Below are 13,649 nucleotides of genomic sequence, written 5' to 3' on the forward strand. Positions count from 1 at the left end.
CCCCAGGGCCTGATGGTATGTATCCCAGAGTACTTAAGGAAGTGGCCCTAGAAATAGTGGATGCATTGGTGGTCATCTTCCAAGATTCTATAGACTCTGGAACAGTTCCGACAGATTGGAGGGTAGCTAATGTAACCCCGCTATTTAAAAAGGGATGGCGAGAAAAAGCAGGGAATTATAGACCAGTCAGCCTGATGTCGGTAGTGGGGAAAGTTCTAGAGTCCATTATCAAAGATTTTACAGCAGAGCACTTGGAGAACAGTGGTCGAATCGGAGAGAGTCAGCATGGGTATACGAAAGGGAAATCATCCTTGACAAATCTAATGGAATTCTTCAAGGATGTATCTAGTGGAGTTGATGAGGGGGAGCCAGTGGATGTAGTTTATTTGGACTTTCAGAAGTCTTTCGACAAAGTCCCACATAAGAGATTAGCGTGTAAAAGTAAAGTGCATGGGATTGGGGGTAGTGTATTGCGATGGATAGAAAATTGGTTGGCCGCCAGGAAACAAACAGTAGGGATAAATGGCTCTTTTTCCGAATGGCAGGCAGTGACTAGTGGGGTACCGCAGGGATCGGTGCTAGGACCCCAGCTATTCACAATATAAATTAACAATTTAGATGAGAGAACTAAATGTAATATCTCCAAATTTGCAGATGACACAAAACTGGGTGGGAGGGTGAGTTGTGAGGAGGATGCAGAGAGGCTTCAGGGTGATTTGGACAAGTTGAGTGAGTGGGCTAATGCATGGCAGATGCAGTATAATGTGGATAAATGTGAGGTTATCCACTTTGGTAGCAAAAACAGGAAGGCAGATTATTTTCTTAATGGCTATAAACTGAGAGAGGGGAATATTCAGTGAGACCTGGGTGTTCTCGTACACAAGTCGCTGAAGGTAAGCATGCAGGTACAACAGGCATTAAAAAAGGCAAATAGTATGTCGGCCTATATAGCAAGAGGATTCGAGTATAGAAGCAAGGATGTCTTGCTGCAATTATACAGGGACTTGGTGAGGCCGCACCTGGAATATTGTGTGCAGATTTGGTCTCCTTATCGGAGGATGTTCTTGCTATAGAGGGCGTGCAGCGAATGTTCACCAGACTGATTCCTGGGATGGCAGGACTGACATACGAGGAGAGATTGAGTCGGTTCAGATTAGATTTGCTGGAGTTCAGAAGATTGAGGGGGGATCTCATAGAAACCTATAAAATTCTAACAGGCCTTGACAGGGTAGATGCAGGAAGGATGATCCCAATGGTGGGGGAGTCCAGAATCAGGGGTCATAGTCTCAGGATACGGGGTAAACCTTTCAGGACTGAGATGAGGAGAAATTTCTTCACCTAGCTTTGAAATTCACTACCATAGAAAGCAGTTGAGGCCAAAACATTGAATGTTTTCAGAAAGGAGTTCGATATAGTTCTTGGGTTTAAAGGGATCAAAGGGTATGGGGCGAAAGCCAGAACAGCTTACTGAGTTGGATGATCAGCCATGATCATAATGAATGGCGGAGCAGGCTCGATGGACCAAATGGCCTATTCCTGCTCCTTTTCTATGTTTACTTCTGGTGGGAAGCGATAAAGCCAAGGACATACCTGGTTTGCTCTTTGGTAGGGACATAACCCCTGTCCAATTATTCACTTAATTCTTCCACTCATAAGCTTTGGACCATTTCTCCCAAAGGCGACCGGGATTGTAAGCTTCTCTCTGAAATTTTTTTTAGTTTCCAACCTTCACCTTCACACAACAATCCTTTGCTCCTATGTAATATTCCAGAAAGCCAGTTGGTGAAGGATGACACTGGAGCCAATCTTTACTCAGTCCAACATTTATTTACAGAGTGAAACATTACGAGCCTCCACCTCCAAACTGAAACTTGGGTGAGGTTGTGTAAGTGACTCTATATATGTGCTCAAGTGAAATCCTAATTAATGCCCTCCACCTGCATACAATTAAACACAATTGATATACAATTAACACACACCTCCTGCCCAGAATCCCTTCGATGAGAGAGAAATCTCAAGGACAACAGACTGCTTATTTTCCCATTTTATTGTAAAGCTTTGAGGAAGGAATAATTACAATGATTTTGTCTTCTCTCTGTTGATTGCTCGGCAAATGAGGGCCAAGAATTTGTTTACATGCTTAACAATAGAAAAAATAATAGATATAAATCAAGAAATGTGCTCACTGCCCGTGCAAATCTCATAAGTAACATAGGAAGCCAGTGGATTAACTATTAAAGCATTACATGTGTTTCCAAACACCTTTAACAATATGGTTTTGATTACACATTAAACCCCATCTAAAAATAGTAACATACTTCCATTTGCTGATTTTGTTTTTATATAAAAGCAACATTTGCATGTACATAAAACTGTACAAAAACATGGCATACAAGCAATTAAATTAATTATATAAATAGAACCAACATTGAAGTTCAAATGATTTAAACAGCGGCTGCTGCTTCTAGCCAAATCTCATGGACTCTGCCTTCCACCCACCACCCCCTCCACCCCACCCCTAAAATTAACCCATCGTGGGACTGTTTCAGGGTGCTAGCAAGATATATGGTACAGACTCATTAAATGTATTGGTCCTTCTACAGGTGCATGTGCTGCTGTGTTTCTGGTCCAGGGTATCACATGGCTAGCTACATCGCAACACAATACTTCATAAATACATATACAATCTACCATTGTATCCATTTTCATTGAATGAAACACAAAAAAATGCATCAGCTACCTCCACTTATGAATGCAGGAGAAGTGGCCTCTTAAGATCCCGTTTGGTCTTCCTGCCACCTCAAACCCTGTTGGGGATTTTTGGTATCTGTACGATCTTGGTTCTGGAGGCTTTATTTTCTCAGTTTGTTGTTGTACCTATTCTAATCACAAGACTCCCACATCAGGCAAACTGCAGCTTAGTTATATTACAAGGCACCTTTAACATTTCAGCTCCAATCTCCCTAAACGGACGCTTAACTTTGACTAAACTTTCCAGCAAAGACCTCTGACTGGAGGCTTGGGGTGGTGAAGGTTAACTACATCTTGTTGGTTGTTTTCCGATCACAGTCCCAGCTCAATGTGCTGACCAGCCTTGGTGACTAAAGGAATAGCGTCAACCTTGAGAATGTAGGCAGCTGAGAAGCCTACATTGATACCATCAACTGCCAAGCAACCTTTACTGGAGGAATACTAAGTCCCTCCACTACTTCCTGAGAATTGAAGATGACAGAGCTCTGGAAATAATATAGCATTCCTGCCTTGAACAGTACATCTTTCAGATCTCCAGAATACCTTCTATCTTATACAATCAGAAAAACTGAAGCCCAAATTTCCTAAGAATGCAAATCCAGTGTTTATGGGATAGATTCAAAGTGTACAGCTCGATTGACTTCTGCTAAAACTTTCAATGTAAGGTTTCAGTCTGATTTGGAAATTAACTATAATTTTGTGCTGCGAGTTCCATCAATTTTAATACCAAGATTTTCCCTTGTTTGCTCAAAAATGGACCCTCAGTCTTGACTAATCTTACATGTGAAGAGCACTGCAGATTACAGTTAGAAGCTTAGAAGGACCATCCCACCTCCCTTTTACTGCTCATCCCTGTTCTTCTCTCCACCCTTTCATATAACAAGGCACAAAGTGAGTACTGCTTCCCTCCAGTCACAAAGCTTGGGAATTCTGGATCTGAAAGGGATGAGGTCTGATTACAGATTTAGCAGGGCTCTATCACAGATGTTGAAACAAAAGAAAATACATACACACAAAGAAGAATGCAAATATTTTGTGACAACAGAGCAATAATCATGCTAACATAACTTGTTTTTTACACATATACACCATCGTCTCTGAATCAAGTTTCACAAGTTGGGAAGTGGGTACAACTGGAAAGGGGGCAGTATTTGGAAATAATGACCAGAATTAAGACCATAATCAGAGAAAAGTGGTTGGGTCATTAAACGAACATGTTAAAATGAGTGATAGGTAGGTAGCAGAGCTGTGATCCGTAATTGGTCATTAAATTAGTTGAAAATTCCATAAGCTGCCCTGACCCTGGGCAATGGAATGGACTTGATGATAGTTGGGGGTTTTGTCAGTATTTATTTGATGGTAAAAGATATTTCCCACTTTCACCATTTGAATAAACTTTAGTAGGACATCAGTATGTCAAAGCCATCTGTCCAAACCCATAATGAATTTACCACCATAAGCTCAAACCAGTGTTTAGACCAGAAGAAGATACTTTTATAAAATTGGCACATTGACCATTGCATAATAAGAACATCGAAAAGTATTGTAACAATACTTGCCCATTTGGGTAGCAGGGGGAGGAGACCACAACTGCATCGCTTGTCATGTGTTATGCAGCTGCAGCCAATGCTGATCAAGCATCTTTTCTCCCCTCACCTTCCTCTGGGAGATCAATGCCAATGATATAGACACACACACACACATGCTCACACATGATATAGACACACACACACATGTGTGTGCCCACACACACACAAGCACATATGCGCATGCACGCACACGTGTGCGCACATATACACGTGCGCACACACATGCGTACACATGTGCCACATGCACACAATACATGCGCACCCACTCATATACACACATACGTGCACACAAATACACTCACATACATATGTACACACACACACACACACATACCCACACATCCCCTCCCCACCCCGAATCACACTTCTATCATTAAGGTAAGCACTATCACAGAGTCTGGTGCCCACTGACGGCTAATATGCCATTCAAAATGATGGATTCTCTTATGGAAAGCTGACAAGGCCATGGCTCCGACATCAATTCTTGTACTCTGCGCTGAGAGAAGAGTGAAATGTTCACATTAACGGTGCAAGCCATATACCTTCAGCAAGAGCAGACGTCAAATCCAGAAATGGCTGCGACCATCCCACAGGACCACGGACAAGGGTCCTGAAGTATACACCTTCCTTTCAACGGTGCGATTTCAAATAAAGTGGCATCAGAGGCCACAATTTTCATGTAAATGATGAAACTTAAAACAGCAAGTTATGTTTTTTTTGAGGAAAAAAGGAGAAAACAGTGAGTAGCGGAATGGAAAATGGTTGTGGTTCTCCAGCGCCTGTATTCAGAACAACAATGAGTAGCAGAAAGAGCAACGGTCACAATGAACTACTGCCTACTTAAACAGGTCACTGAACTAATCCTGCAGTTACACTTTATGAAATGTCTTTTCATCTCTACCTTTCAAATTATTTACATGAAGAAAAAGAATGAACACAACTTAAGATTGTTTTGCTTCACGCTGCTGAACAACAGGAAAAGGTGGAAATGATTTTAGTCTCCCGACCTCTGAACCACACGAGATGCAATTCATATATCATCTGAAGGTTATATTTACACAAAAGTACAGCCACGCTTGTGCGCTTCTGTGCTGATTGGTCCCTGCGGTTAGGGCAAACGTGTGCCAGACGAGTGTTCGATAACGAGATTTAAGCACTAACGCGCTAAGTTCTAGATCTACAAGAGTGTCTGTTTTCATTTTTGGTTTTCCCCTCCCCCACCACCACCCACATGAATGACATGAATCAACCATATTTATCCACTCCCCACCCCACTCCCACCACACACGCACACACACGCACAAGAAACAAGAACAAAAAAAAAATCAAAATAAAAGGAATCGATCGCATGCGGTTAAAAAGTTCGGCAGCGACAGAAACGATTAGTGAGTCACCGAAGTCAGGTTTGGGTTTTGACTGCTGATCCGCTTGTGTTATTTCTCCACTGTTGGCGCTAGCTGGAGTGGAGACCCTGCCAATGGTATGGAAAACCCTGCACAATACGCAATTGGAACAGCCCCATTTCAATCCCGTCCATTCTCCGAAATTCAAGTCTGCAGTAGAATTGTACAGCGGACAATAAAGCCTTTGTATATAATTTGTTTCCACCATATGCTCCTCTTTGCTGTTTTCGTCTTAACTCTTGAATTTCTGTGTGGTTATAAAACAGCTTCAAATAGGCACAGAGCAGGCTCCGTCACTCCTTACAGATAAATCTCCCTCTTGGAACTTGGCGGGGCGGGGCCAGATGTGTGCTGGTAGTCAGGGGGTTGGGTGAGTGGGATTTCCTCCATAGCTGAGTCCTTGTTAGGCTCGTGGTTCGAACTGCGGAAGGCACTGTGTGTCGGTATGAAGCGGATGTTGGCCATCTTGGCATTGCCATCCTCCATGATCTGTGGGCTCACGTTGGTGAGATGATCCTGGCTCCCCCGTTCTTCGTAAGGCACAAAGGTGGAAAGTTTGGGGGTGTTTTTCTGCTTCCTGTTGGGGCTCGGTTGGCCTGGCATCCAGCAAGAATCAGAGTGACCAAATTCTGTGCATTCTCTTGTGCAATTCCCAGTCATAGCCACGTCAGGCAGCGGTCTGAGATCTACATAGGCATATATAAAGGAAAAACAAAAATGTTAGTTTCCAGCCTGTTGCCCATTCTCATTTAACAACTACAACTTACATTTATATAGTGGCTTTAACGCAGTAAAATTCCACAAGGTGCTAACAGAAAGAATGACACCGAGCCACTTAAGATATGAAGATAGGTGAACAAACGCGAGGTGAAAGAGGTAACTTTTGATGATCATTTAAAAGGAGCAGAGAGGTTCAGGTAGGGAGTTCCAGAGCCTCGGGCCTAGACAGGCACATCCACCGACCGAAATTGGGGATGTGCAAGAGGGCAAGATTGGAGAAACATAGCGTTCTGGGCGGGTTACAGGGCTGTAGGGGATAACAATGATAGGGAGGGGCAAGGCTTGCAGGGATTTGAACAGAACGATGAGAATTTTAAATTCGAGGTGTTGCTGGACTGGGGGCCAATTTAGGTCAGCGAAGACATGGGGTGATGGGTGAACAGGATTTGCTGCGAGCAGCAGAGTTTTAAATGAGGTCAGGTTTATGGAAGGTAGAAGATGGGAGGCTGGGATGGGATACAGAAATATATTCAGCAGGCTGGGTAATCAGGATGTCAATTCAGGTTATTTTTGAACAGTATGCTTACAGATACAGTGAGAAAAATCTCCAGCCCTTTGACTGTGGAACACTATTAATCATGTTCACTCTTTTATTAATGATAAAAGCTTTTTCAATCCTGCTCGATGGTTAAGTAGATAATTGTAACCACTGAGTGTGGAACTGAGCAGAACAAGCTAGGTTCTGATGAAGAAGGACCTTCAGCCCGTTTTATCTGGTTCTTTCAGAACATCATGTCCCTCTTACAGCATCCAACCATCTTGTGAACAAGCCCAGTGCACTGGCCAGCAGAAAGGGATCAGATCTAATTCCAGCTCTGTGCTGTGTAACTAGTGCCAACCATGTCAACAATGCGAAAGGTCACCCAATGAGCAGTGCTGCTAAGTAATAGTGTAAGATGGTGAATGTCAACAAACTTAGGACCAGTTGCGATGTCCCCAAAAACCATCTTCCAGACTCACATCTGAGCTTGGTCGAGGAGGCACAATGAGGATTTGTACAACGAGAGGAGGAGAGAAAAAGACACAGAGGTTTTGTGGAGGGGGAGAGCAGAAAGATAATATAATTCCCTGGGTTGCTTCACCCATCTTTTGTTAACTCAGACTGGAAGAGGTGGAACAGTTTGCTGACCGTGTACCCAGCCACTCTGTGGGGAAATCAGAAGATATGCGAAATGTTGACACAAACAAGAAAATAATAATCAACATGGTTTGGGCACCATGGTGACAGATTAATGAAGTGGGCACTCCAGAAAACAGAATGTTTTCTTCATTGGAAGAATAGAGGAAAATAAAACTCAAGGAACACACACACGAGGTATGACCCCAGCAAGACATGACGCTTCAGAACACGGTCTCTAGAAGGCATATAAATGGGGTATGGTCAGGGACCAGATTTCTGCACCATCAGAAAGTTTGCCTATTTCCACCTCCGTGACATCACTGACTCCGTCCCTGCCTCAGCTCATCTGCTGCTGAAACCCTCATTCATGCCTTCATTACCTCTCGACTTCAATTCCAATGTACTCCTGGCTGGTTTCCCACATTTTACGCTCCATAAACCTGAGGTTATCCAAAACTCTGCTGTCCGTATCCTTAATCGGACCAAGTGGTGTTCACCTATTACCCCTGTGCTCACTGACCTACACTGGTTCCCAGTTAAGCAATGCCTCTATTTTAAAATTCTCATCCTTGCGTTCAAGTCCTTCCATTGCCTCACCCCTCCCTATCTTTGTAATCTCCTCCAGCCCCAAAAACCATCGAGATATCTGCACTCCTCTAATTTTGGTCTCTTGAGCATCCCCAAATTTAATCGCTCCACCATTGGTGGGCGTGCCTCCAGCTGTCTATGCCCTAAACTCCAGAATTCCTTCTCTAAACCTCTCTGCTTCTCCTCCTTTAAGGTATTTTTTAAAAACCTAGCTTACTTTTGGTCATCTGCCCTAATATCCCCTTATGAGGATTGGAGTCAAATTTTGCTTTATAATGCCTTATAACATCTTACTACACCAAAGACACTATACAAATGCAAGTTGTTGTTGAGAGACATTACAGTGACATGTTATTGTTTTATCAGAAAGGGGTACAAATTAAATCAGTTAGATATAAAACCTGAATATATTTAAAGCCATTATATGTATATTTAATAAGAATCATAGGATCATAAATGCACTGAAAGAGGCCATTCAGCCCATCATACCTGTGCTTTCTGATTAGTCCCATTCCCCTGCTCTTTCCACATACCCCAACAAACCTTTCCTTCTCAAGTATTTACCTAATTCTCTTTTGAAAATTACTGTTGAGTCTGCTTCCACCGCCCTATCAGGCAGTGACATTGCACTACTGCTCTGTGACTTCTGCTGTTACAGTTATTAAAGTGCTCAATGATTTACTAAAGCTCAAATATCAGAGTTTTTTTTTATTAGAGATACAGCACTGAAACAGGCCCTTCGGCCGACCGAGTCTGTGCCGACCATCAACCACCCATTTATACTAATCCTACACTAATTCCATATTCCTACCACATCCCCACCTGTCCCTATATTTCCCTACCACCTACCTATACTAGGGGCAATTTATAATGGCCAATTTACCTATCAACCTGCAAGTCTTTGGCATGTGGGAGGAAACCGGAGCACCCGGAGGAAACCCACGCAGACTCAGGGAGAACTTTCAAACTCCACACATGCAGTACCCAGAATTGAACCCGGGTCGCTGGAGCTGAGAGGCTGCGGTGCTAACCCAGCCTCTGGCCTGCCATCCGCTTTCCCCTCTCCTGTTATGGCCAAATGATGAGCCGGAGAATGGAATCTAACCACAATGGCCTTTATCGGGTTAATGAAAACAAGGCATTTCTGAAAAGCTAACATTAGTAATTTATTACCATTCACAGTGAAAATACTCCCTCAGACTGGCAAACAAATAACAGACTGTCACCTGTCAATGAAGCACTGCTGAAGACACACACGAAAAATCAGCCAGATAACTACTCCGCCAATTTAATACAAAGCAGACATAAAAAAGCACAGCAACTGAGAAAAGCATTCTCAGCAATTTGCTCTCTTAAATACACTGACTGATGGTGGAATACAGTTATGCAGGTGCCATTCACCCTTTGTTCCACTGCTCAGATGTCTAATGTTAACGGTTGAGTTTGGAAACTGAGTGTTGGAAGGGTGATGATTATAAAGTAGCACAGGATATAAGACTTTTCGGCCCATTGAGTTTCGCCAGCTCTTTTGAAGAGCAACCCAGTTAGTCCCAGTTCCCTGCTTTTACCCCCTATCCCTGCAATTCTTTTCTCCCTCAAATATTTATCCAATTCCCTTTTGAAAACCACTCCTGAATCTGCTTCCACCACTCTTATCAGGCAATGCATTCCAAATCCTAACCACTCATTGCATAAAAAAGTTTTTCCTCATGTTTACACAGGATTACATAGGATATACAGCACAGACACAGGCCATTCAGCCCAACCAGTCCAGGTTAGCATTTATGTTCCAAATTCTTCATATCTTTCCTCATCTAAATCGATCATTGTAACTCTATTCACTTCTCTCTCATGTGCTTGTCTGGTTTCCCCTTAAATGCATCTAAACTATTTGCTTCAACCACTCCCTGTGGTAGCGAGTTCCACATTCTCACCACTCTCTGGGTAAAGAAGTTTCTTCTGAATTCCCTAATGGATTTCTTGGTCACTACCTTATATCAATGGCCTCTAGTTATGCTCTTCCCCACAAGTGGAAACATTCTCTCTGTATCTATTCTATCAAAACCTTTCATAATTTTAAAGATCTCTATTAGGTTCCCCTCAGCCTTCTTTTTTCAAGAGAAAACAGACCCAGCCTGTTCATCCTTTCCTGATACGTACACCCATGCATTTCTGGTATCACCCTTGCATATCTTCTCTGCGCTCTCTATATTCGTTGTATAATATGGTGACAGGACATCAGAAATGCTCCATCCATCAATATTGGCGACCACGCTCTGGAAGTGGTTCAAGAATTCACCTACCTAGGCTCAACTATCACCAGTAACCTGTCTCTAGATGCAGAATTAAACAAACGCATGGGAAAGGCTTCCTCTGCTATGTCCAGACTGGCCAAGAGAGTGTGGGAAAATGGCGCACTGACACAGAACACAAAAGTCCAAGTGTATCAAGCCTGTGTCCTCAGTACCTTTCTCTACGGCAGCGAGGCCTGGACAATGTACGTCAGCCAAGAGCGACGTCTCAATTCATTCCATCTTCGCTGCCTCCGGAGAATCCTTGGCATCAGGTGGCAGGACCGTATCTCCAACACAGAAGTCCTCGAGGCGGCCAACATCCCCAGCATATACACCCTACTAAGCCAGCGGTGCCTGAGATGGCTTGGCCATGTGAGCCGCATGGAAGATGGCAGGATCCCCAAGGACACATTGTACAGCGAGCTCGTCACTGGTACCAGACCCACCGGCCGTCCATGTCTCCGCTTTAAAGACGTCTGCAAACGCGACATGAAATCGTGTGACATTGACCACAAGTCGTGGGAGTCAATTGCCAAGGATCGCCAGAGCTGATGGGCAGCCATAAAGGTGGGGCTAAACCGTGGCGAGTCGAAGAGACTTAGCAGTTGGCAGGAAAAAAAGACAGAAGCGCAAGGAGAGAGCCAACTGTGTAACAGCCCCGACAACCAATTTTATCTGCAGCACCTGTGGAAGAGCCTGTCATTCTAGAATTGGCTTTTATAGCCACTCCAGGCGCTGCTTCACAAACCACTGACCACCTCCAGTCTCTCGAGACAAGGAGGCCAAAGAAAATATGGTGAACAGAACTTCACACAGTACTCTAAATGTGGTCGAATCAAGGTTCGATATAGGTTTCGCATAACCTTTTCAATTCTATTTCTCTAGAAATAAAGCCTAGCATTTGGTTTGCTTTTTTTATGGTGTGACAAAACCACACCTGCCAAATGGAAACATACTAATTTCATCATATGGAACACTATTTGAAATCTTACTGGACATTGAACATAGCTTGTTTAAAAAGACCACAGAGCTGAATGGCTGAAAACATGACTGCACATTTGCATTATCAGAGACAGTTGCAACGAGTGACAATGGAAGTGCTCCCTGGTTCAATTAGTCGGATGGATTTTGTCAATAGTGATGATCAAAAGACATTGAAGGTCATTGTCTGTGTAAGAACCAGCATTCCACCACCGTCCCGCCTCCCCCCCCCACCCCCCACCCCGCACCCTACTGAGTATGTCTAGTAAGCTTTGAAGAATCAACAACCCTCACAGGCAATGCTGTGTCAAACAAAGAGCTGGTCACATGACTAACCTGCTGGCCAACCTGGGAATTGTTTGAATTGTGCCTCACAGAAAGGTTTGGGCAGACTGCAATTGAACTTTAAGAAGAAAGCACTGCTCTCTTCGTGTCTCTCTCTCTCTCTAGTTAAGTTCCAGGGACCCACGGAAGCAACTTAAGCCTCAAGATAGAAGACCCCTGCAGCCTTTGGGCACCAGCAAAACAAGTTTGAAAGTGTGCACTGGGCCCCAATGAGAACTGCAAGACTTAACTTCAATCAAAGACTTTACAACAAAACTAAAGACAGTAACTGAATTCCATCTACTATTCCAAACCCTCCCCCTTTAATTCTTTCTCCTCCTCTGTATCTATTTGTGTGTGTGTTTATCGCGTATGCATGCTAGCATGGTTGCGTCACGTATTTTTAGTAACTTCAACTGAGTTAGAGTGTTACGGTTAATAAACTTACATCTTTCCTGTTCAAACCTAAGAAAGCATGTCTGATTGGTTCATTTACAATTACCATTAGTGGGCAGTGAACAAAGACTCACTGAGGTGAAGCTAAAAACACGGTGTTTCAAAAGCTAAACCCTGTTACGGCCAAACCAGGAAAGGGGTAAGAGGGGAGCCTGAGACCCCTTCCTCACCCAGTTGTAACAACGGACTTGCTAACCTATGATGCAACTTTTAGTGATTGGTGTATTTCTCTCGGAGATCCCTTTGTTCCTCTCCCCTACCGAGCCTTGGACCTTCCAAGTAATAAGTGACCTCCCTATTCTTCCTGCCAAAAAATATACTACCTCACATTTATCTGTGTCGAACTTCATTTGCCAATTGTTTGCCAATTCTTCAAGTTTATTAATGTCCTCCTGTAAGTTGTTGCAGTCTTCCTCAATGTTTTTGATTCCAAAGTCCAAATCGTTAATGTAAATTGTGAACAGCAGTGGTCCCAGCATTGATTCTTGTGGACCATCACTTCCCACCTTAAGCCACGCTGAATAACTACCCTTTACTCCCACTCTCTGCTTTCTGTCTTGAAGCTGGCTAATAATCCATTCTGCCTCATCTAAAAAGTTGCCTCTGGTTCTTTTGCCAACCACCTTTAATCTGTGACTTTATTTATTGACCCTGCAGCCATTGGAAACAGTTTCTCTTTATTTACTCTATATAAAGCCTTCATGAATATGAACATCTCTATCGAATTCTCCTCTTAATCCTCTCTGCTTTAAGGAGAACAATTCCAGCTTCTGCAGTCTACCCACATAACTGTAATTCCTCATCTTTTCTGCATCTTCCGCAAAGCCAGTACTTCCGTCCTAAAATATAGTACCCAGAATTGGACGAAAAACTCCAGCTGCGGCCAAACTAGTGTTTTTTAAATGTTTTGTATAACTTCCTGGCTTTTGCACTCGACGTCTTGTTTATGAAGTGCAGTGTTCCATATGTCTTATTAACTGCTTTGTTAACCTGTCCTTCAAAGAGTTGTGCACAAACACCCCCAGATCTCTGTCCTCTTGCCATCCCTTTCAAATTAAACCATTGTTTCTCCTCATTCTTCCTACCAGAATGCATCACCTCACATTTCTCCGCGTTGAACTTTGGCTGCCTTGTCTCTGCCATTCCATCAGCCTATGTCCTCTTGAAGTTCATTACGATCTTCAAGAGGTGGGGAATCATTACAGGCAAGCCTGATGCAGCCCATATCTAATTGGCATGTATACATTTTCCAGGTGGGGGAGGGATTCACAGGATTATGGTTATGTAACTGGATAAATATTTAATGGGGAAAAATTGGAGGGCTAGAGGGAAAATGATCAGGAATGTGGGTCTAATTGGATAA

The 13,649-nt window shown here is 43.3% G+C and overlaps 1 protein-coding gene across 3 annotated transcripts in view; it reads right to left on the minus strand.

Annotated features, from left to right (window-relative positions):
* Positions 1 to 5,587: 5,587 nt before the first annotated feature.
* The window catches only part of LOC137376081 (protocadherin-1-like), a 382,929-nt gene continuing 374,867 nt past the window's right edge, over positions 5,588 to 13,649 (minus strand). For 2 of the 3 annotated variants that reach the window (XM_068044100.1, XM_068044101.1), the window contains exon 4: positions 5,588 to 6,441. In XM_068044100.1, the coding sequence (XP_067900201.1) occupies positions 6,044 to 6,441 (398 nt within the window). In that variant the 3' untranslated portion in view covers positions 5,588 to 6,043. The remainder of the gene's footprint in view (positions 6,442 to 13,649) is intronic. The other variant, XM_068044102.1, reaches the window with a different exon arrangement.

The sequence above is a fragment of the Heterodontus francisci genome, chromosome 12, assembly GCF_036365525.1.
Source record: "Heterodontus francisci isolate sHetFra1 chromosome 12, sHetFra1.hap1, whole genome shotgun sequence".
Taxonomy (NCBI): Eukaryota; Metazoa; Chordata; class Chondrichthyes; order Heterodontiformes; family Heterodontidae; genus Heterodontus; species Heterodontus francisci.